This window comes from Danio rerio, chromosome 10 (assembly GCF_052040795.2).
Source record: "Danio rerio strain M-AB ecotype USA chromosome 10, GRCz13ab, whole genome shotgun sequence".
NCBI lineage: Eukaryota > Metazoa > Chordata > Actinopteri > Cypriniformes > Danionidae > Danio > Danio rerio.
The window spans coordinates 42,305,627-42,331,477 of record NC_141030.1 but is presented as its reverse complement, the minus strand read 5'-3'; the positions used below and the strand labels follow the sequence as shown (position 1 = coordinate 42,331,477).

Below are 25,851 nucleotides of genomic sequence, written 5' to 3'. Positions count from 1 at the left end.
GGCTAATAATTATGACTTCAACTGTACATAGTTATATATAAAGCACACACATTGTCAAAAACTATTTTTTTTTTTTAATGTGATTTAATCACAATTAATCTTAGCCCAGAAACAATCATTATTTTATGCTCAATTGCCTCAAGAACTTCCAGTTTTACCAGTTTTCAGTTTGTATACTGTACATTGTCAATGTTTTCCACTGTCGCCTTTGGCGTGTAAATTTGATTTCTGATTGAAATAGGAAACTCAGCTGACTCATGTAATGTGTTGTAAAATAAACGTCATTAAAACTTTGTAATGCCTTGCAGATGTAATCACAGCCAAACCCACATCACATCTACAGCACTACACAATTCTGCAGATGTGTAACTCGACGAACTTCAGCACACTGACATGTTTGTTTACTAAAATCTTTGGTTATTTATCAATGAAGACACCCACATACTATGCAAAATCCAGCCGATTTTCCATCAAAATCAGCACAGTAATGTTGAGTTCAGAGTTTATCAGAAGCGTGACTCAAGAAAAATAAGTCAAAAACTAGAGCGCAGATATATTGTGACCTTCAGCGCTTGTCTGATCTCGGCAAAAAAAAAAGATTGGAAGCAGATCCTCTATTAACGATGCAGTCATCACTTCCTTTGCCCACAGGATATTTGTAACCTCTATTACGTAATCTGTTTATAAGGAGTATTAATGACAATCTGTTGGTTCAGGATGTAGTCGGGAAGTTTTTTAAGTATTTACACTATAGTTTTTCTACTTAATAATCATCCTTGTAATAGTAAACATTAAGGTTTATTGCTGTTTACTATTTTGCCTCCATTTTAGAGACTTTCTGGTTCTGATAATCTTGTATGATGTATGAAATGAATGTTCATTATGTGCAAAATAATGCCGAAAGAGTTATTTGCAACTATTGATCAGATCTATATAGTCCCAAATGTATAGCTGTGAGCAAAATTATGCTGTACACACACTTCTGCAAGACATTCTGCTGGCATGAACGTCATTTTATGAGAATGTAAGCCAGTTTTATGCAAATATAACAACTCAGGCTCATTCTGATTACGTACCCCTATATACATTTCTGGAGAGCGCCAAATACCTTCCAGGAGGTATGTTTTTTTTCTTTGCAGTTTTTTTTTTTTGCAATTTTTGTATTCGCAAATATACCAGACTCTGTGAGGCCCCTGTGTATGCATTTTAAGATCTCCAGTTTCTCTTGCGAGTGCCATTCGCACCTGCTCTTTTGAGTGAATCCACCAAAGGCTGCTGTCGACTCATGATTGACTGACCCACCCTCCTCCTTCCCTAAACCCATTCAAGAGTGTTTTAAAAGCATCGGTTGACCCGCGCCCACCCACTTCCCTTAACCCAACCGACTGTGTTTTGAAAAGCAATCCAGAAAAAGCCCCATGATTTCAGATCTTACCACATTTTCACCCTGTTATTTTCTTGTTTATTTTATTTTTGGCTTATGTTTTTGTCGTACCTGCTTTCTGGAACCGTTCTGGAACTCCACTCTGCTTCTCAAGTCAACGTACAGTGTGAGCCAGTGGACAAACTGATAACAGCAGGAAAGCCGCCCACATCGGTCAGCTGGTAAGCGTGAAAAGGAGCGGCATCATACTGCCCAGTAGCGTTCGTTTTAAAGATGAAATACAGCCATACGTACGTACTTTTGGCTGCATAACTCGCGATCTCCAGAAATGTTTTCAGAATGAGCCTATGTTGCAACCTAAAATATGTGTTATTCAAAAAATACAAAAAATAAAAAGGTTCATCAACAAAGACTGCTTTCTTTTCTCAAATTAATATTAGTAGAAGGCAGTTTACACTGATTTCATCAATATAAATGAATCTCAGTATAAAATATATATATATATATATATATATATATATATATATATATATATATATATATATATATATATACACGTGTGTGTGTGTATACAGTTGAAGTCATAATTATTAGCCCCCCTGTTTATTTTTCCCCAATTTCTGTTTAACAGAAAGATTTCTTCAACACATTTCCAAATGTTATAGTTTTAATAACTCATTTCTAATAGCTGATTTATTTTATCTTTGCCATGATGACAGTAAATAATATGAGTAGATATTTTTCAAGACACTTCTATACAGCTTAAAGTGACATTTAAAGGCCTAACTAGGTTAATTAGGTTAACTAGGCAGGTTAGGGTAATTAGGCAAGTTATTTTATTACGATGGTTTGTTCTGTAGAGTATAAAAAATATATAGCTGAAAGGGGCTAATAATTGTGTCCTTAAAATGTTTTAAAAAAAGTTAAAAACTGCTTTTATTCTAGCTGAAATAAAACAAAAAAACTCTCTCCAGAAGAAAAAACATTGCCAGACATACTGTGAAAATGTCCTTGCTCTGTTAAACATCATTTGGGAAATATTTTAAAAAGAGAAAAAAATTCAAAAGGGGGCTAATAATTCTGACTTCCCGCATAACCTGATTCTAATAATCCGGTTACGATCTTACAGCTCTTTAGCATTACTGTACCTGATGCATCATTTGAGATATTATTAAACAATTCGCTAATGCAAACTATAGAGTTAGTGTAGGTAGGTACAGTAGGTAGACGCAGTAGGTAGTGCTGTCGCCTCACAACAACGTCGCAAGGTTGCTGGGTCGTTGGTTCGAACCTCGGCTCAGTTGGCATTTCTGTGTGGAGTTTGCATGTTCTCCCTGCCCTCGCGTGGGTTTCCTCCGGGTGCTCCGGTTTCCCCCACAGTCCAAAGACATGCGGTACAGGTGAAATGAGTTGGCTAAATTGTCCGTAGTGTATGAGTGTGTTTGTGTGTTAATGTGTGTGTGGATGTTTCCCAGAGACGGGTTGCGGCTGGAAGGGCATCCGCTGCGTAAAAGCTTTTTTTGGTTTTGTTTGTAGTCTAAGGTGCAAATTATACATTAATGTTTAATTTGAGAGGGTATATATATATATATATATATATATATATATATATATATATATATATATATATATATATATATATATATGTGTGCGTGTGTGTGTATGTATATATATATATATATATATATATATATATATATATATATATATATATACATACATACATACATACATATATATATACATACAAATATATATATATATATATATATATATATATATATATATATATATATATATATATATATATATATATATATATATATATATATATTTTTTTTTTTTTTTTTTTTGTAAATGTTTTTTTTTTTTTACATTACTTTTAGACTGTGTGTATACAAACAACTCTTTCACCAGATAAGGCTCTTGTGAATACTTACAATGTCGATTAGTGCTGTAAATCTGCCGGTTTCAGACGCTGAATGATTTTTTCCCCCAGACTGATTGACGCGATTATGCATTCACAATGGTATTACCCATTAGGGGTGGTTAAATGTATATTTATATTATCTTTTATTTTAATTATCAATAGTATTATTTAAGATAGAGATCGGAGAAACTGTTTTTTTACTATTAAAGGGCTGACAAACCCCCCCAACCCCCTAGAACTTTTGACGTCCTTCAGGTATTAAGCGTTATAGGTAAATCGCACCCTGAGTAAAACGGGCAACACAGTCCTTATGATATAGCCTAATAGTGGGGAACTTAGGGTGAGTGTCAGGTGAAACCTTTGACGTCGTAAGGGATTCCCACTGCTTACCTGCGCATCTCCACAGGCTCAAGCATGCCAATTTTACAGGGCGGGAAATGACAAATGCGCCTCCATCCGAAATGAGTCAGTCCGGCAGCAGTAAGTGTGCACAGGTGTGTTGGTTAGGGTTGACTATAGTAGCGCCCTCTAGTGTGTCTAAAGTGACCTGCAACCATAATTTTTTTTCTTGGCCTGTCCCAATTCGCATACTTATACTTCGCATACTAAACATTTATACAATATACATATATTTTGTAAAGGCAAAGTACATGCATTTGAGTGTGTAACAGAAGAGTATGCTTCGGGACCTACTACTTGTTATCATTCACATTTCTTTTATATGTAATTGCGGTTTGGGACATACTAGCCTAATTCTATAATGCTATTTAGGTCGGATATGTGAATTGGAACACAGCACTAATTTTCTTTAGAAATGCGCATATATTTGCGACATATTTACATTTTCAAGAATAGCCCAAAGGTGAAGGTAAAATATATGTAGTATATATTTTTGGGACCACAATCCACCCCACTATCTGGATTACACACACACACACACACACACACACACACACACACATTATTTAAGGTCTGAAAACTTTAGATATTGTAAATGATCTAATTCACAATTATATATACTTATTTTTAATTTTGTAGACATTTTGTTCAGTAGTTAAACACTTTCAATACATCTGTACGTTCTAACATACGGTACAAAAACAGAAATGTTCCTTATAGAATTATGCTACCATATTAAAAAATATACAAGCACAGACAAATTGACCAAGTAAAATAATACTGAATGTTTGGCAACAGATTTTAATGAGCGAACAAAAAAAATAATTCACAAAACGTGCCCACATAGCATACATAAATCATAACACAGGACAACGCTGGGAAAGTTAATCCACAATATTCTATAATTATATTTCAGTCATAAGGAAGATCAGTGGTTCAAAACTGTAGTGCCTTATATCTAAAACGACTGCGTCAGTGAACTCGGGCACCAAACTGCAGTGACAGTGGCAGTAATTTTGCTGATCGCTCATCATTTGTCCTCAGCAGAAATCTTGATCCCTTCCTTTCGTCTGACTCGTTAGATATGTAACGGAATATGCCATTTGTAATCATCAGATATAAAGGACATCAAGGCAACAAGGAATGAACTACAGTTTAAACTAAGGCACCCTCAGTGGTACAAATGAACTCCAAACCAACAGCAGCGCTTTATCTACAACATTGTGCCTCAGGATTTTCTTTTAATTAGCTGTGCTTTATAATAGAGCTGATTGGGTTTGTACTGAACCACTAACTTGGCACAACTCATGAATATTAATATAACCTACATCTTCATTTATAACCACACTTTGCAACCAGAGACAGTTTAAGTCAATATTAGAGACGACAATATAATGCCTAGCTTACTTGACAGTAATTCGACAATGAAAGTTAAGTTTTACTTTAGCATTTGAGCATCTGCATTATGAGTCCTTCATAAAATGTACATATTAACACTCTATTCAAAATTAGTTTACCAAAAATGAGAATAAATTAAACCAGTGGTCATATGAGGGCTTGAGATGTTTGAAGGGGAAACTAGGTCATGGGTGTAATCATTTTATACAACGTTTACTTCCAGTCAGTGTTTGAATCATCTGCTTTGATTCGCGGATTCATTCATTCCTGAACAATATCTTCTTGAGATGGTACTTACAACTACTGGCAACAAAATATGTTCTGTACACAATGAATATCTTTTTCCAAATACTGGTTTTTGCCTGATATACAGTAGTATATAAGTCGGGTTTTCATTCCAACATGGAGAGAATGTATTTCAATGTTTGCCAAACAAGAAATCAAAGCCTCCGCCAAAAATACTTCAAGTTTTTGAGCAGCTCATTACAGTATTGGTATCCTAGTAACCAAGAGTAAACAAGGCAAGCATAATGGAGTCACATGGGTGTAATGTTCACTACTTTTGAGTCTCATTATTCGCATTAACCCTTTATCGCACATGTCGGAAACCACCTCAAGTCAGCGTTAAAAAATTTCAGCGAATTAAGAGATTTTCTTTCTAAATTTGCCGTTTCCATAACTCGTTAGCTTCAAAATGCGCATTAAGGGGCCGTTCACATAGAATGCTTTTTTTTTATTATATTACACTGTTTTCATAGTTTTTTTTATGTAAACATGTTTTGATGGATGTGCATGACCCTTACAATCACGACTCTTATAATCTTTTATAGAGCCGCGCACGAGCACCTAGGGCTGGGCGATAAAATTAATTTCGATATTTATTGAACGAACACCTAAAAAAAAGTTTGGTATGACTTGGCTATAGTTTTATTAATATATGTCTGCTGAGGAATGCCAATAAGCTCAGGGTGTGAGTTTGTCATTTCCAATGGAGGTGTGCGACTTGCACGAACCACACATGGTGTGCGAACCACACGTGATGCGTGCGCATTTTCTTGGTACACCCAGTTAAAAAACATCTGAACTTTTCCAAATGCTGTGAGTGCACCGCAATTATGTATGTAGAACTAACCCATCTGCTTTACACTTTGTATAGAATATACACATTGAGGTAACGGCAGACTAATTACCTCACACACAAACACTGCAGTGCTTTTAACTTTTCTCGTTTATCTGTTTGTCATCCTCTGAGAAAACGCTTGATAGTCGGCTTGTTACGAGAGAGGCTAGAAAATGATGGAATGAAGGAAACCCAGCACTTGCTCTTGACACTTTAAGTCAGAATAACAACCCATGCGAAAATGAGAGTGCCGTATAGCAGCAGTGAGGAGATTGTAAATAAAATAGGATGCAAGGATGTCACCAGAGTGGCTTTTTGGTTTCTTTTCTTGTGCATCCCAGCCACTAGCACCGCATCTGAAAGAATTTTTAGCATATGGGTAATGAAGTCATCTAACTTCACTATTTGTAATGTTGCAGTATGTATTTGAATGATAATGGTTAGTTCCTTTACTTGAAAGATCAGATTCCATTATCATTTCTTTTGTTTACAGAGTTTGAGGTTTACTGTATCATTGTTATTGACACCTTACAGATGTTGATCAACCCTTACAATTGCACATGTAAGGTGTTGACTTGTTGACAAATGTTGACTTTGTAACATTTTATTCATCAAGTTTGGGAGTCTCTTTAACACTTATGTTTATTTAATTAAATTTTGTTTAAAATTTTTGGTTTTGACCATAAAACTATTTCCCTTAGTAATGTTGGTAAATTAAACTAAAGTGGTTAAACAACAAAAAATCCCAATATTCCTAGATGTATTGTTTAAAAATATTCAATTAGTATCTATACCGAATGATATGAAACATGATATTGTGATACATTTGTATGATATATTGCCCAGCCCTTTGAGCTTCATTTTTTAGAAGACAATGTCAAGTTAAAAGTATTTAAACATTTACATTCGTTGCTGCTTATCAATGTCAGTATCAGTACTAGTGATGGGAAGTTCAGATCATTTTAGTGACTCGGATCTTTGAGTCTCGTTCATCGAGATAAACAAATATGTTTTTGAGTCATTTCGTTCATTTGGTTCAATTTACTAAAATATTATTAAAATGTTACGAATTGCTTCCAAACACATCTACAACTAGCCTAAGTTGTAGTCTCTTTGCTCAGCTCACCTCTTCATGTCTTCAAATGTCAGTGGTTTGTTCATGTTACACTGACCGTCACATATAATCTTAACCAATGTACACAGTCTGAGCCGATAGGAGCCATGATAATTAGTCCACCTTTCAAGTCTTCTGGTTCTTGAATTGTTCGTTCATCACGTGACAGAATGACTCAAACCAGAGGACTCGAGAGATGAACGGATCAATTCTTTTTCTGGCTCTAAATGCATATGATTGGCTCGTGATGAACGAATGACTCAAACCCATTAGAGGACTCGAGAGATGAGCGGTTCAATTCTTTTTCTGGCTCTAAGCGCATATGATTGGCTCGTGATGAACGAATGACTCAAACCCGTTAGAGGACTCGAGAGATGAGCGGTTCAATTCTTTTTCTGGCTCTAAGCGCATATGATTGGCTCGTGATGAACGAATGACTCAAACCCGTTAGAGGACTCGAGAGATGAACGGTTCAATTCTTTTTCCAGCTCTAAACGCATATGATTGGCCCGTGAGGAACAAATGACTCAAACCTGATAGAGGACTTGAGAGATGAACGGATCAATTCTTTTTCCGTCTCTAAACTCATATGATTGGCTTCTGCCTTTCCGTGATGAATGACTCAAAAGACTTGAAATGAACGATACCACCTGCACAAATGTGTGCACGCGCGGATGAACGAATCATTCCCTGAGAGGACTCGTAGTTCCTGAGTCATTGAAGATTCGTTCAAAATGAACAAATCGTTCATGAACAACCCATCACTAGTATCAACTCCAATCAGAATGAATTCAGAATGTAATCTAATGTGTATTTATATAGCGCATGTATAGTGTATGGCCATACACTCAAAGCACTTCAAAATCATGAGGGGGTCTATTCATCCCCTTGGATGATGCAACGGCAGCCACAGGACAACGGTGCCAGTGTGCTCAACACACACCAGCTATTGGTGGAGTGGAGAGACCAATGCCAATGCAGGGTATTTGGCCAGGACACTAGGGTTACACCCCTACTCTTTATGAGAAGTGCCATGGGATTTTTAATGACCACAGAGGGTAAAGACCTTGGTTTAATGTCTCATCCAAAAGACAGCACACACTGACAATATAGTTTCCCCTTCACTTTACTGGGGCATTAGGACTCACACAGACCACAGGTTGAGCACCCCCTGCGGCCCTCATTAACACCACTTTCAACAGCAACTTAGTTTTCCCATGTGGTCTCCCATCCAGGAACTGACCAGGCGCAGCCCTGCTCAGCTTCATTGAGTAACCGGTCTTGGGCTGCATGGTGATTTGGCTGTGGCAGGTTGCACGTTAGCATGACAGCTGTTTTATTTGGCATTAACATGGCAGAGGAGGCACTTTTCTTTAAACCATTCTCAAATGTTGTGTGTTGCCACATTCTGTGTGAATGACCCCTAACACAGGGTGATGGATACCCAACTACAGATTCATCTGCTGTGTTTACAAGTGAGTCATTGAATCATTAATTGAACGAATTCCTTCAAAACAGCTGATCCATTCAGGCACAAAACTAATGCTGTGTTCACACCAGACGCGGAACTAGCGGATAAATCGCGATATTCGCGCATAAATAGCCGCGTGAACATTTGAGTTTCATTCGCGTTTCATTCAAATTCACTTCAGAACAGACGCAGATTCGCGTGATTGGCAGGGCTTCTGTCTGCCCGATTTTATTAATAAAATAACAGTGTTTATGTACTTTATGTAGGCTGAAAAACACTGTCGATACGTTTAGGGTCGTGTCTGAGTCCACTACATGCTTTCAGAGGTGTATCCAGTTCTGTGAGCTCATAAATTCCTCCAGAAACTGAACCTGGATCACAGAGGCTTTCAACGGTGCTTCTGACTGAGCCCAGCCCAGTTTGATGACTTGTTGTCGGTGTCGCCTGGAGGATTTCCCCCGGGAGACCATCAACAGGTTCTACGTCACAATCACGCCCCCACAAGAGCAAGCTTCTGATTGGTTAACGCGGCGCGAATGTCCGCTGAAGTTCAGATTTTCGAACTCAAGAGATTCGCGCAAAGCGCTCGTTAAGCACGTCAAACGCTCAATTCACCCTGTGCCGTTCGCGCGTTTCGCGCTATTCGCACCGCAGGATGTCTATTTGCGCATTTGCATTGACTTAACATGTAAATCACTCGCGCTTGACGCGCGTTCCGCGTCTGGTGTGAACGCAGCATTAGTAGTGGCTTAATGAGAGAGTCATTGAATTACTGACTTGCTTATTTTGCTGAGCGATCATTAATCAGTCCTACTGTAATTAACTATATTAATATGTAAAATGTGTATCATGGACACAATTACCTAACAAGCAACTGTATCTTTGAATGGCACAGTCAAATGATGATTTTACAATAAAATATGCATGTTTTTCATCTCATACAGCCTCAATACAATTTTCAGGATGAAGATCTTACTCTCCAAACTGATTAACACTCATTCATTTATTAGCTGTTCAATTTGACCTTCATAATTTCCAGAAATGTAGAGATAAATAAAATGTTGCATTGTTGAAGTCTAGTTATGTTAAGTTCAAGTATGAAATATGAATACGCGACACAATCTTATGGAAGGATTTAGCGAATTACTGAATAATGCGTATGAATTTGTACAGTATCACTGGTACATTTTTGTACGTTCTGCTACTTCTGTTATGTTTATGTTTCCCTTTCTTACATTTCACATTGTACAGACTCGTGCAAAATAATTCTCCCAAGAGAAAGGGTAGGAATATGTTAAACTGACTAGATATGATCCATCAAAGCTATATTATTTTCCAAACTCTAGTTTTGGCCACTTCTTTCTCTTTTTTATGTACATTTTACTGTGTGCAAAATCACAAGACCACTACAAACCTTTTATCTAACCTAATAACACCATATGAAAAATACTATAGTCATTTATAATAAATGATAAAGTGTTTTTGAACCATACTATAGTAAATTACTTAAATTACTTTGTTGTGGTAGGTTCATGAAATACGGTTATTTACCATAAATATATTTTACACCGCTACCATGTTTTTAATAGTAAAAACTAATTATTTTTTTTTTTACCTTAAATTTTACAGATTTTTTTCATTCATTCATACATTCATTTTCCTTTGGCTTAGTCTATACCTGTCAACCCTCCCGTTTTTTTCGTCATTCTCCTGTATTTTACAGTTCTATCCTGCAATCATCCCGTTAAGGTATTTTCCCATATTTTCAATCTTTCGATGAAAGGGTGGCAATAAACAATAAATGGACGATCCTCCCTATATGCAAATCATACCGCCGAACCACCAGCGAATACCATTTGTTTTTAAATGCGAGTCTGTTCAGTGTTTTTGTTTTATTTAGGCATGAAAACACTTTGAAATATTTATAAAAATGGCAGGATTCCCTTTCCTGTTAAATACAGGTGATATCGCCGCTCCTATATGCTCTAAACAGTGATGTAGAGGTGCGTGACTGTCAGAAGCGCTCCATGGTGATAAATAGACGTTGTTTGTGAAACGGATTCTGTACACGCAATGTAAAGTGGAGCGACAGTCTGGGTTTTGGGTGCATGTTGAACACTCCCGTTTTTCCCGGGAGTCTCCTGTATTTCAGATTCATCTCCCATTTTATACATCCCCCCCTCCCCCATTTTCAGATTTCAAATGTTGGCAGGTATGGTTTGAACAGAAATATACACATAATTAATAATAATAACATCTAAAGATGTCAATCTTGGTGGGTATTTTGTCCTAAACAGCTGATCCATTCAGGCACAAAACTAACAAGTGGCCTAATGAGAGAGTCATTGAATTACTGACTTGCTTATTTTGCTGAGCAAGCATTAATCTGTCCTACTGTAATTAACTACATTAATATGTAAAATGTGTATCATGGACACATTTGGTCTGTCTCTTCAGTTCGCACTACCGCCATCAACCCCACCTCCCCCCCAAACATCCCTCCCCCCGCTCTACAAACGAATGCTTTCTTTATAGCATTAGATGTGTTAATTTTTAAAGTGACACCTCTGTTAATGTAATCAAACAAAAAAATCTAATTAAATGAGATTCATTCGGTGCTCTTTAATCGGAATGTGTAAGTTATTTATATACAATAGCTATTAATTTTAATAAGCTAAACTGCTTGCTAATTTATCGGCTGATAATGTATACTATTTAAGTTTTCTTTTGTAAATAATAATAATAAAACATATTACTAACCGTTGAACTTTTTATAAACAGCTAAACAGCTCCAGATGAACATATTTTTATATTTATTTATTAAACTGGGTTTGAGATGGGGTTGGGTTATGGTGGGCAGATCCCTTATTTTCACATCCCAATGTTGACGGGTATGTCTTAGTCTCTTATTTATCAGGGTCTCCACAGCGGAATGAACCACCAGCATATGTTTTACGCAGCAGATGTTTTTCAAGCTGCAACCCAGAACTGGGAAACACCCATACACTTGCATTCACACACACACACACTCATACACTACGGCCAATTTTGTTCACCCAATTTACCTATAGCGTATGTGTTTGGACTGTGAAGGGATATCGGAGCACCCCACAGTTTAAAAACTAAAGTATACCAGAATAATTATTAGAGTTTGTCAGTTCACTTTAGTTAATACTACAATATGCTGTAGGATTTAATTAACAACATGTTGTAATACTGTATATACAGTATAATACACTTTACTATAGTATGGTTCAAAAACACTAGTATTTACTATAAATTACTATAGTATTCTTCATGTGGGGGAACATAATCTTTCCTTCTTTTGGCAGCTTTCTCAATAATGCACTTGGCAAACGGAGCCTGGAGAGGAAAACAGGGGAACCAAACCGACAGCCACGGATCACTTCTTGCTGCCGCTGAAGCTCATTGGCTGGACCTCCATCTGTCAGAGGTCTGTGATTGGTTCATTCTCCTCATCTCAAGTCATCCTCAGCTCGCCTTCTGAGATTCGATATGCAGCATTGGCCAAACGCCACATAAAAACTTCACTTTTGGTCTGTGCTTGAGGTAGGTTGACCGAATCTGGAGGCTATGGGGGAAAAATGAATCATTATACATACAGTAAAAGTCTTAGGCCACCACCAGTTTTGCGAGCCTAAGACTTTATGAAATTACGTGCTATTTAATATCTTTCAGCATCTCTAGGAGTTCTTCCTAAGATTTAGTTTATTCTATCTTTCCTTTTCTCTCAAGGTGACTCTCATACTGCCTATAATATTGCCTAAACACACTGTACTGTATATAATATTCAGGTCGGGACTCTGTGGAGGCAATTTCATGACTGTCTTTGTTTTATTAGCTGTTCTCTCCGAGTATGATTTCATTACATTAGCAGTGTGTTTGGGATCATAAACATGCTGAAAAATTTACCTAACACAAATAAAGTGCTTTCTAGCAGGAATTACATGACGAATCAAGACCTGTCTGTACATTTCAGCATTCGCAATCCCATCAATTTAGCCAATATTGACAACATCTCTGGCAGAAATGCAGATCAAACCAAGAAACAAACGCATTCAGTATTATGTATTCATTCTTCTATCTTTCTTTCATATCTCTTAAACAATTCGACCCAAAAAGTCCAACTAGAACCTGTATCTTCTGGATGTATTTTTATAAAGAGAATGAGAAGTAGTATATAATCTCTCACCAAAACAACAAATGTAACTGCGGGACCTAAGACTTTTGCATAGTACTGTATAAATAGTGATATTTACTTTGGTTAATCATCCAAGTGACTCTAAATCTCACAGTTACCTGAGGAGTATGTGTAAATATGAGCCCAGGCCTGTTAGGATGTGCCACCAGGCGTGAAGCTGTGTAACTGCCCCAACCACCGGGGGCAATTGCTGCCTTGCTGATCTGAGGGAATCACAGACACAAATAATAAATTACTTCAGCTGCTTTCTGCACAGAGATGAACACAGCAGATATAAGTAATAATATAAGGCCTTGTTCGCACCTGGTATTAAAGGGGTCATGAAACTTCATTGAAAATAAAGTGCTTCCACTCTTTGTGCTGGGATCAGACAGGCTGTTTTGGAACTCGCAGCTTGGCTCTGCACACCGTCTTTATCATTTGGTTACTGCACTATGGGCAGCGTTTATCTCTTATTTTAATAACCTACGTGCTTGGTCTTAAAGAGCATAGGGCAGCTAGACATAAGATATATATCTGAATTCACTTTTGCTATTTTAAGGATTGGAAAAACAGTCGGTGAACCAGGCGCATCATCTTAATAGCTTGTGCTTATTCTCTTAATGAGCTTTGGTTGTGTTTTGGGTGTAGCATGCATTAAACCAATCAGAGTCTCATTCTCTTTAAGAGCAAGTTGTGATCGGCACATTCAGTATTTACATGGCGGACTTTGTAAGTGGGGAAAACTGAATGCTCTACATCTTTACTTTACACATGCGAGCTGGTGGCCAGAGCTAAACAGGCAGTGATGTAGAAGTAAGCCTTGATCTTATTCTTTGGAGGTGGAGATTATCCTCACGATTTTGTAATAACAGGGTTCCCGTGGGTCCTTAAGATGTCTTAAATTAAAATCCGGGAAATTAAGGTCTTAAATTGTCTTAAATTTACAGTAAAGTGGCTGTTAGATATTAAGTTTTCAGGCGGTGTGCTTAATGATGATAGGGAAGCACAGTGGTCCACCGTAAAACATCTAATAGTTGATCATTTTAGCATGTGTGAAACAGGAGGGAAATGAGTCGCTGTGATTTATTAGCTTATTAAAACATGTAGCCTAATGTTGATGAGTTAAGAATTTTCAAATTATAACTAAATATTAAAATTAAGACATAAAATCATAATGCAGACAGAGTAAATAGGCTAATGTTGGCATTAATCTTTTAATTTTCAGCTTCACCGTCACCTTATTGTGAAGAGAAGTGGCAAAACAAATCCCACAGAGCCTTTATCTTAATTTCATTATTGCCAAATACAAGTCATCATTTATCTTTTATTTGAATTTAATTTTTAATTTAATTTGTTAAGAAAGACTTATTTTTTTGGTGTGTTGGCCAATTTAAAGGCTAAGTGTATGTACCTGGGCCTATTTAGAGCGCTGAGATGTTAAGATGTTACAGAGGACTTATTTTATGTTTTGTTCCAATTTCCAAGTGGTATATAGCCTACGTTATGAATGAGTAATGTTAACACATATAAACGACTTATTCATGAAAAAATACAGGAGAGCTGTGTGCATTTGCACATTTGAATAATGTTGGGGTATAAACGGGTTCAGGCTTTTTAAAAGCTGTCAATCAATATGTACTTGTCAGGCTTGGCGCCCTTCCGGGCCTAACTTTTATGGCCTGATTACAGCTCTAGTTCAGACGCCACCTCACAGTCAGCTATAACAGACACTCAAAAGGCAGGAACTGCGGGTTATCCATACTGTGACGAGGCACAATTCATTTAAATCTAACAAGGACATTAAATGGAGTAGCCTACTCCAAAGAAATTATGAAATTTTTGGGTGTTAAATTATATTTGTTGAGGTCTTAAAAAACATTCAATTGTACTTTTAAAATGGTGCAAAAACCCTGAATAAAGAGGCATATTCTACAACCTGTCATTATGGCAGACTGGCTTTACTATAAGCTGTTTTTAGATTAATGTGATAGTTCTTTGAGTTCCTAAATGCACATGAGGTTTTATAGTATTAAAAGATAAGGGGAAATTCCTTTCTTACTTCATGACCCTTTCATATGTTGCCATGTACAGTCCTATTCACTAACTTGCTTGCTTTCCCCAGAGGAAAGGGTCTTGAAACACAAGTGGACACAAGATAATGCGTAAAATGTGTCTTCGCCTCAACGGCATTTGTGATATGTATCTATCTACCAGTAGGACAGCCTCTTGTAAACACACGTACAACTAAATAGCAGAAGTAACACAAAACTGTTTATAAAATGTTTAAATATGTATAATTTTCCAACAAAAACACATCCATTTGCCTTTAATCTCTTCTTGGAGCCATGTGAGGCCATTTTTAGCATGGATACATGTGCTTTATAAGACTTAAATTGGACTGTTAAAGAGAAACAATAACAGATGCCATTGTAAAGCTGGAATTATTATTATTTTACATAACTCTGGACTGTATTTGACGAAGAAGAAAGTCATATACGTATAGGATGCGTTGAGTGTGAGTTAATCATTAGCTATTTTAGATTTTTGGGTGAACTAGCACTTTAATACCAGGAGGAAACAGGGTCTAAGTGATATTATCATATATAACATCTGATTTTTTTGTCTAATATTATTAAATATTGAAAGCTAATGGTTATTTTAGTTGAGCAAATGTGATGCAAATGAAATGTATATCTACCTTAAAGAGTCACACATCATATTATCGATGTTCCATAATACGAATCCCAGCAGGAAGACGCTTAATGATGTAAAGCCGAGGGCTCTGAGCCACGGATAGACCCTGTGAAGCACAAACAAAATACTAAAGTGCATATTTACGTGTTTATAACACACATTCACATCAGTGCAGACCAGATTGAATAAATTGCCATTCAAGCCTGGCTACATTTTCATATAAAACACTCAAGTTTCTTAATCAAACCAATAGACTTTTGAACAAAAAACAACATAAATTTTCACTAAAGTGAAATTGATTTCTTCCAGTAACTACTAATGTTTTATAGATGCTGCTGTGAGCTCTTCGGATGTTAATCGATTGTATATGCTTTTGTTGAATATATCTGCTTTAATTAACTCGCCATATTTGAAGAACAGTATTGTTTACTAATGCAATTTGTGCAGCAAAAGAAACTTACCCATGGTGCTGTACAAAAAAACTTATACCAGTGAGTGTGAATGAGCAAAATATACCTTTAGCCTTACTCGCTCTCAAAAAGCAATGCCAATGACAAATTAATTCAGTCTCCAATTGCTCACAAGATACTTAAGTATTCATTTAAGCTTATTAAATTCATAGTCTTTTATTTTTGTCAAATGTTTCTCCTCATAATTGATTGGTTTGCCCTGGCTTATAACTAGGCTTCACACAGAATCTGCACATGCAGAAATCCACAGATTTTTGAGCCCATTATGTAAATATAAATTTAATTCAGTTTTTATATTTATTATCAAATAATATGGAAATGTTCATATGGTTTACATACAGTACAATACAGTTTGTAAAGTAATATTATCTGTCTTTTATTAGATTCATTATATTAAAGACTTACAGTACTTTTTTTTTTTTATTGCTGTCTTTACCGAACACTAGTTCTAATTCATTTTCTGTATAAACATTAAACAAAAGTTATTTAAAGTTTTTTATTCATAAATCTGCAAATTTTTTGGAGAATGGTAGATTCTGTCTGGCCCTTCTTATAACCCAATATCAGAAGGAAAAAAATATTTACGTATTGTCAAAAAATGAATTAGGCTTATTTCTCAGATCATTCATAAAATTTATTCTTACAAAAACATGCAATTTTAAAAAATGTATACTATTTAACATATTGTCAACAAAGTGGCTTATTCATAAGTCTATTCTTAAGATTCCTTCTTACGAAAATGTTAAATTTTTATACTACATGTATTGTCTAAAAAGTGGCTAATTCGTAAGATCAATTTTAAGATTCCTTCTTACAAAAATGTGCAATTAATTTTTTATACTGTTTTGCATATTGTCAAAACAAGTGGCTAATTCGTGAGATCATTCGTAAAATTAATTCTTACAAAAATGAAATTTTTTTTAACGATTTTACATATTGTCAAAAAAGTGGCTACTTCGTAAGATCATTTATAAAATTCATTTTTACGAAAATCAGCAACTTATTTTTTATACTATTTTACGTATTGTCAAAAAAGTGGGTAATTCATAAGATCATTTGTAAAATTAATTCTTACAAAAATGTAAAAATTTTATACGATTTCAGGTATTGTCAAAAAGTGGCTAATTCATAAGACCATTTTTAAGATTCCTTCTTACGAAAACATACAATTTTTATACTATATTTTATGTATTGTCAAAAAAGTGGCTACTTCATTAGATCATTCTTAAGATTCCTTAGGAAAATGTAGAATTTTTATACAATTTTACATATTGTCAAAAAAAGTGGCTAATTTGTAAGACCATTCTTAAGAAATGTAGAAAATAGTTTTTTTTTTTGTTTTCTTCGTTTCATGTATCGTCAAAAAAGTGGCAAATTCATAAAATTATTCTTACAAAAACGTGCCATGTTTAAAAAGAGGTATGCCACTAAACCCCACCATTTATGAGCAAATCACAATAAAATGTACAAATGAGATCATACGAATTAGCCAATAAATCAAAAAGTTACGAATTGCAGTCAGATTGCGTTTTTTCAATCCATATAAAATTAAGTAATGAGAAAAATAATTCTTGGGCCAGTGCTGGTGGAAAAAGTAAAAAAGAAAAAATAAATCATGTTAAAAAGAACTCTTAGTCAAATGCTTGAAGACATTTTCTGTGTGAGTAGTTACTTTAAAAAACAAATGGAAAAAAAAATTGGCTTTAACAAGATAAATTTTAATTAAATTATTTTTTTTTCCTATTACATATCCCATTTCATTTGGAAATAGATTGTAAATGCAGAGATTACAGACTTAGAAATGACATTGATGAATTCACTCACCATGTGACTATGAAAACAGAGCGAATCACCAAGAAAGCCACTAGCACGGCATACATGACCTGAGGGGGCAATGATAAAACATTTGTTAACCGCTGAATTTAACATCACAATACATAAACAATACGACTATTTAAATGGTGATTTCTTTTAGTGTCATCATGCCTGGTTTAAACAAAAGACATCACAGTGGAATGTTTACTGAGGCTCTTAGCATTCAATAGCATGAACATAAATACAGCCACGCCCTGCTGTCATGCTCTTAAAGCTTCAGAAGCTCTGACAGACTGCAGGAGAGCACATTGAGCAAATAGAATAAAACAAACTAGAAGTGTTTAAGATCAGGCAGAACAATTACTGTCAGGCCTTACCTGATGAAAGACAGGCTCTTTCCATAGCAGGTAAATCTGTAGACGACAAATGAGATGCACTTAATGAGCACAGATTTAAAAACTGAAAATTAAAAATTTAGAAAACTAGGCAATATTTTAGCACGCATGCACTGTAAAAAAGGCAATTGTTTTTACAAATTTAAGTGGATTAACAATTAAGTTGTCCCCCCCAAAAAACAAGAATTGAGTTGTTTCATCTCATTTTAAATAAGTAGTTAGAACAAACAGCAAAAGTCATTCATTTAGTGTAAAAAGTAGGGATGTGACAAGATCTCGGGCTTTAAGATCTTGCGACAAGGTTTCCTGTCGAGGTGTAAAGTTGTCTCGTGAGTTGTGATGTTATGCTGAAGCGTGAGGGTGAATTTAGCGGGATTGGAGGTAGGATTGGATTTGAACCGCACATCAAGTGCTTTCCACACACCTGGCAACCCAGGCTGCCTCTGTGTTGCACGTCACTCATCGCATAGGCGGGTGTGATGAAACCCCTTTTTTTACTGGAGTTCAAGGGTTGCCGCATCCAAAAGCAGAGGCTGCTACAACTGCTTTTGCCTTGAATAAAAGACTATTTTCCATTTAAATATTTCCTCATTGAAGACTTCTTAAAAATAGTATAAAAATTTTGTTCTCGTGAACACAATCTCGTGAAGTAAGAGTCTCGTCACACCCATATAGAAAGCATTAATAAACTGAAGTCCAGTGTCTACTTTAACGTTTTAAATTAATTGAAATGTCAAAATGGGGTGTTTCATTATAAAAAAAACAGAAATGTGCGCACATCTAGAAAAATCTTGAAGGCAGGTGCACGATCAAAAAACAAACATAAGTAGCAAAAGGTTCAAAGTAAATCGGCACACTGCCACTTTAGCTCTCAAAAAATTTTTAATGTCAAAATTACAAAATCACAACGTTTCGACCGACATGGTCTTCATTGGTGACCTGGGGCCTCATGTATCAACGCGGCGTACACACAAAAACTTTGCGTACGCCAGGTTTCACGCTCAGAATCGCTCACGTTTGGATTTACTAACAATGAACTGAACGTGGGAATGTGCGCAGCTTCACGGCAGCTTTCTGGCAGGCGTACGCACATTTTTTGTGCGTGTCTGTTTTATTTCCATTGGCGACTCCTAGAGGCAGTTGTGTTAAATTCCTCTCTACAAAGTGTCTGAGCCAATGACTGTAAAAAATATGGACGACGCGACAGCCCTTTTTCCCATTGAACGCCTTGAGGGCAAAACGCCTGCTTGACGGGCACAAACTGTCGCAAAAGACTGCTGAAATTGGAGCCAGACATGCGCAGAAGGATTGTCTGATGGAGCCAGAGGAGGAGCCGCGAAAATGAGCAGAGTCGAGCTTCCAATCAAACGCTTTATGTAAAATCAACTACGCCCCCCGAACTTCTCAGCATGCGTTTGCTGTCATATCAACACAAATGGATGTAATAACGTTAACAAATATGAGGGTTTTAAATATTCAATCGCTCCAGGCCGCAACACATAACTTACTCGCGGCGTCGCGGGCTGATTCCGGCTCGCATGCGGCAGCGCCTGCTCGCTCGGCCGCCGCATCTGGCTCGATTGACTCGGGCTGGAATTGGGTAGTGAGTCCAGGCATCCGGAGCAGGTCCAGCAGAGGTAACATTAGTCAGTCTGAGCTCTAAGAGATAAGTCTCCGGCAGGCGAGAATCTAGCCGGAACTGTGTTTTGCTATCTGGGTGGCTAGGCGTGTATCAGCAAACTAATAAAGCCCGAAAAAAGCCCTGAACTTAGCGAATAAACAGTGTTCCACCAGGATCATGTATGTCAGAAACTATAGTTTACTGCTGAACTCATTTTGTCATGGTAAAATAACACAGAAATCGAATAATAACATTTCAGTCTACTTCAGTCTCCTGCCGAAGCTCAGACGCCGCGCTTTGAGAAACTGTCAATCACAGCTGTCAATCACGATGACACGCCCAGCATTAAATTACTGCTAAAAACAAACTGTTTACAAAAATGAAGATCTGCACCTATTTCAGCACAATAACCAGTGCCTTAATCGACCAGAACTATCTTTCGGGACATTTTATTGCAAGTGTAATATTTTTTTTTATTTGGGCTCAAGTCTCCTTCATTAACACGGAGGAGGCGGGCTTTATGACTTGTACTGCAGCCAGCCCCCAGGGGGCGATCTAACGGCCGAAACCTTCACTCAAACGTAGGCTTGCGGCAAACTTGGTCTGAGCCTTGCAATGGCGTCTGTATGAGACAGGTTCATCTAGCAGGTAAAAAAGGTTTCCATACCATACAGTTGAGCAGCTAAACATTAAAGCACAATTTGCAGCGGTGGCCTGTTTTCCCAATGTAATCTTAGCTATCTACTGCACGCACATTGCTATAAAGACACTATCTGAAGATGAATTTGCATTCGTGAATCAGAAACATTTCATTCAATAAATGTGCAAATAAAATATGATGCACAAACTTATTGATGATTCCTACTTGTCTTTCTCGTGATAAATAGTTGGCAAAATCTGATATGTAGCGGGGAAAAAAAAGAACAAAGAGTTCATCAGACGCTGGATTCGAGCCGAGTTCATGCTCGAACGTGTCAAAACATGATCACATGCGTCTTACGAACGCGCCACTGAGACTATTAAGACTGCTGCAACATTTTACAGATATAAACCACACTATTTATTTTTTTAATGCACTCAGTGCAATGTTCAGACCCAACTGTGTTGACCGCATCAGCTAAACTCTCCCACTCTATTTTTTTCTTTTGTTGTTAATTCCGGAGAACAAACTTGCAAATAACACCGCTTTTCTCCGGTCTACCTCCGAAAGCAGCACCTCCAATTCACATTTTGTTAAAAGTTTCTCTTTTTGCTTGCTTTTGCCATTGCTTTTTCGTTGGGTTTTGCCATTAGCATAGTCATTAGCATATTCATACGGGGAGGAGGCAGGGAGGGGTTTTGCGCTCGTGCATGTTGCGCTCAGTTTCACGTTCATTCAGATGTACAAAAGAATATGCGTGAGATTCGGCGTACGCAGTGTTTCATACATCTGATTTTTTTTCTGCGTACGCACATTTACAGCTTTGTGCGTACACAATGTTTTAGTAAGATTTCCACGCAAGTCTTCGTACATGAGGCCCCTGATGAAGACCATGTCGGTCGAAACGTTGTGATTTTGTAATTTTGACATTAAAATTTTTTTGAGAGCTAAAGTGGCAGTGTGCCGATTTTTTACTTTGAATCTTGTGTTTCATTATAACTCATTAAATCATTAGGTTGAATTAAAAATAAAATGAAACTGCATACTAATTTTGTCTTGTACAATATTTTAATAATCATCCATATATTTATACTAAGTTACACTGTTCAGTATTTTAGGTCATTTTTGTCATGCCAGGTAATTTTTTTGAGCATTTGTATGTAAATTGAAGCTGCTGCTTTTGAAAAGGCTTAATAAATCATTATTATTATTAGGTGACTCAGTGGTTAGCAATGTCGCCTCACAGCAAGAAGATTGCTGGTTCGAGTCCCAGCTGGGCAAGTTGCAAGACATGCACCATAGGTGAATTAAATAAACTAAATTGGCTGTAGTGTATGTGTGCGAATGAGTGTGTATGAATGTTTCCCGGTACTGGGTTGTAGCTGGAAGGGCATCCGCTGTGTAAAACATATGTTGGATAAGTTGGCGGTTCATTCCGCTGTGGCGACCCCTGATTAATAAAAGGGCTAAGCCAAAGGAAAATTAATGAATAATAATAATGATTAATGGTTAATTAGGTGAGAATAATTTTTTTCAAATAATAATAATAATAACCATTTTATGTTAATTATTTTAATTTAAATATTAAAAATATCTCTGACTTTTAGGCTTTCTTTACAGTATATAAATATAGCCCATTTCGATGTGGTGATGTCATTGGCCTATGAACATTTCCCGCTTGTTGTCAAACTATTGTATAACTATAGCAAGAGGAAATTTCAATATAAACGTTATAACAGCTATCATGGCATTATTTATCAATATGTAGACCTTTTTGGATTCTCGAAAGCAATGGAAGTTAAAAATGTAACACAGAAAGTATGTTAGGGCCACTGTTATTGTTTATGTTCCTCAATGTTAATATCCCTTTATGTTTTTGTTAATGTAAAAAAAAATACTTACCACACTAACAATAATACTGAAGGTCAACAAAAGTATAATTGAGAAATAGTTAACGGCACGCTCTTGCTTGAAGCACTCGTATCTGTAAAAATCATAAAACACTCATTCAGATCAGTCACACATAAAAATCAACACGTAAATATATATTTTTAGGTATGATTTCTTTAAAGGATATGTATTTATATTCAGTAGGCCTGTCACAATAATCAATATGACGACTTATTGGACAACACATGGACTAAAAAATTTTGTTGATGCAATATATATCGCCCATACATAAACACCAATTCTAGCAACATTTAGCTGATTGTCCAACATCTCTCTCTATCTCTATTGGAGGAGTCAGTGTCACTATGGTTAAAAAACACAGTAGTATTTACTATTCATTGCTATAATATATTTTCATGCGGGTGTCTGACAACTGAAAATAGATCTGGTAGCAAATAGCGCAGCCTCCTGTTACTTTTTACCATGCAATTTGCTGTTAACATTTATTATTATTTATTTAGGATATTAATTTTTACATCCTGATTCCAATGCCTCATTATTAAATTATTAAAATGACTATAATTAAAGTAAATATTTTTAAGAATAAAATATGTGTTCTTTGGAAGAGTGTATTATGATGCTATTATATTGTCATTCTGCCATTATATAACGAGGGCTATAAAATGCTCTTAAAATGACAATAGTATTGTTTATCGCATTATATTCTGGTGCAATATATCGTACAGAAAAAAATAGATATCATGACAGGCCATATATTCAGCTTATTAAAAATGCTTCTTTCTGACTCCAAACTTATAAACATGAGTTAGCGTAAAGAAGTCAAAAAGATTAATAGTTCAAAATAGCGTATCTATCAAATGCAGCATCTGATTATTATTAAGGTCAAGTAAACAGTGTCAAATGATGCAAGTGTAAAAAAAAAAAGGTCAACTTACAGACAGTAAACAAAGACGCAGCAGCTGTAGATCATCGGCAGCTCATCCAGTAACTAAACACAAAAGACAATCCAGACAACATTTATGGGTCACATGTGATTTATTGCCCCTGCTTTGTGTCATGCGCTGTACCGTTACATAAAGCAAATCCTCTAATTCGCTAAGGAAAAGTCAAGCTTACCTGCATTTCATACTGTAGTGTCATGTGGAAGCTCCATGAGCCAATCCCTACAGCTGGACCAACAAAACAGTTCATTACATCTCTATTTGCTTAGGAAATTTAGTAAGACTGAGAAAAAATACAGTGGTTTCTATGATAAGTATATAAATGAATCCGTTCATACCAGCAAGTCCTAAAAAGGACCACACATAGCGTACTTCCAAACCATCTCTACACGTCTGAATGGCTCCATAAATGGGAGGTAGGATCATTATCAGGTTACTGACAGTATTCCCTGCAGAAAGACAAAAAGCAATGGTTTCATGTTAATGAATGAACATATGAAAGGGTTCGTTCACCCAAAAATTATTCATTCATTTATTTTCCTTTAGCTTAGTTTCTATGTCAGAGGTCGCCACAGCAGAATGAACCGACAACTATTCCAGCATGTTTTACGATGCCCTTTTGGACAATTTAGTTGATTTAATTCACATATAATGCATGTGTTTGGACTGTTAGGGAAACCAGAGCAACCGGAGCCAAAATGGGGAGAACATGCAAACTCCACAATGCCAACTGGCCCGGCTGGGACTCGAACCAGCGACCTTCTTGCTGTGAGGTGACAGCGCCTCCGGTTTCCCCCACAGTCCAAAGACATGCGCTATATATAGGTGAAATAAATAGGCTAAATTGTCCGTAGTGTATGTGTGTCAAGGAGTGTATGGATGTTTCCTTGTACTGTGTTGCGGGTGAAAGGGCATCTGCTGCGTAAAACATATGCTGGAATAATTGGCGGTTCATTCCGCTGATGAATAAAGGGACTAAGCTGAAGGAAAATGAATGAATGAATATTCATTCATTCATTTTCTTGTCAGCTTAGTCCCTTTATTAATCCGGGGTCGCCACAGCAGAATGAACTGCCAACTTATCCAGCAAATATTTACGCAGCGGATGCCCTTCCAGCCACAACCCATCTCTGGGAAACATCCACACTCAGTCACACACACACTCATACACTATGGACAATTTAGCCTACCCAATTCACCTGTACCACATGTCTTTGGACTGTGGTGGAAACCGGAAACCCACTTGAAGGCAGGGAGAACATGCAAACTCCACACAGAAACGCCAACTGAGCCGAGGTTCGAACCAGCGACCTTCTTGCTGTGAGGCGACAGCACTACCTACTGCACTACTGCCTCACCCTAAATGAATATAATTCAACAAATGTTGGTTTTGTACAATATTTTCCAGCAACAACTCTCAATGTTATAAGAAGACAAACTGCTGCTTGCTTGCTAACTCATTTGGTTATGTACTATTATTTAAAGCCCGATCACACTGAACACGTTTTTTAATGCAATTTTAAAGCAGTATTCTATTAGCAATGAGATTTTTGCGAGCTGCTTATGTGCCTTGCGTATTCACATTTTAATAGAAAAAAGTTGAGATGTTTTCACCTCGAAAATGCGAGCGTGTCTCGTGTTAACAACATAACCTGCAGCAAACTTCCACTTGAATTGATGCGAACAGTAGTTAAGTGAACTTCATCCAAACTGGCCTCTTAGCACCAGCAGCAGCTGTCAGACTGCTATTGTGCCTGTTTGCTGAGTCCAAGAAAACTAAACCTATTTTAGAAAGCCCTAACATACTGTGTACAGGCCTATTGTTTCACTGTTTGCATATATGGCTCATCATACCAAACATAGCACATTCCTTCACTGGACACTAAAGACCCAATAATCTTACCAGCACTAAAATTCCTAATGGATCTATGTTAACTGCTGATTGAGATATATGACCTGGCTCACATGTAATCTGCGGGCGCAGAATTCTGCCGATTATTAGCCCATCATTAATTACATTTATTTGCTTGAGTAAATGTGTGTAAATCTAAATTTATTCAGTTTTTTTTTTTATTTAATTACAGTAATATTATTGACTAATATGAACATTTTCATCTGATTTATGTACAATGCAGTTTGTAAAGTAATATTTTCTGTCTGTTAGTATATATATTATATGAGAGACTTGCTTTGTTTACCAAATAAAGTGAATCTAATTAGATTTGCAATTTAAACATTAAATAAAAGTTAAAAAGGTATTTATTTTTAATTCCCTAATTAAGGTTTTAGTTATAGGGCGAGGCAGTGGCGCAGTAGGTAGTGCTGTCACCTCACAGCAAGAAGG

At 36.5% G+C, this 25,851-nt stretch overlaps 1 protein-coding gene and 1 long non-coding RNA gene across 5 annotated transcripts in view; one reads left to right on the top strand and one right to left on the bottom strand.

The window, feature by feature from the left end:
* The window catches only part of LOC147842183 (uncharacterized), a 36,577-nt gene extending 24,191 nt beyond the window's left edge, over positions 1-12,386 (top strand). Inside the window, exon 3 of the long non-coding RNA XR_015501626.1 lies at positions 12,149-12,386. This is a non-coding gene — a long non-coding RNA (uncharacterized LOC147842183). The remainder of the gene's footprint in view (positions 1-12,148) is intronic.
* Positions 4,495-25,851, bottom strand: part of acer3 (alkaline ceramidase 3) — a 25,770-nt gene continuing 4,413 nt past the window's right edge. The window contains exons 2-11 of one of the 4 annotated variants that reach the window (XR_015500428.1): positions 23,846-23,956; positions 23,683-23,735; positions 23,502-23,554; positions 22,558-22,639; positions 18,377-18,412; positions 18,009-18,067; positions 15,719-15,820; positions 13,137-13,241; positions 7,746-12,408; positions 4,495-7,657 (exon numbers count right to left, since the gene is read on the bottom strand). Coding sequence is in view for 1 of the 4 variants with exons in the window: in NM_001293692.2 (NP_001280621.2) it covers positions 12,309-12,408; positions 13,137-13,241; positions 15,719-15,820; positions 18,009-18,067; positions 18,377-18,412; positions 22,558-22,639; positions 23,502-23,554; positions 23,683-23,735; positions 23,846-23,956 (701 nt within the window). In the remaining 3 variants the exon portion in view is untranslated. 4 annotated transcript variants of the gene reach the window in all.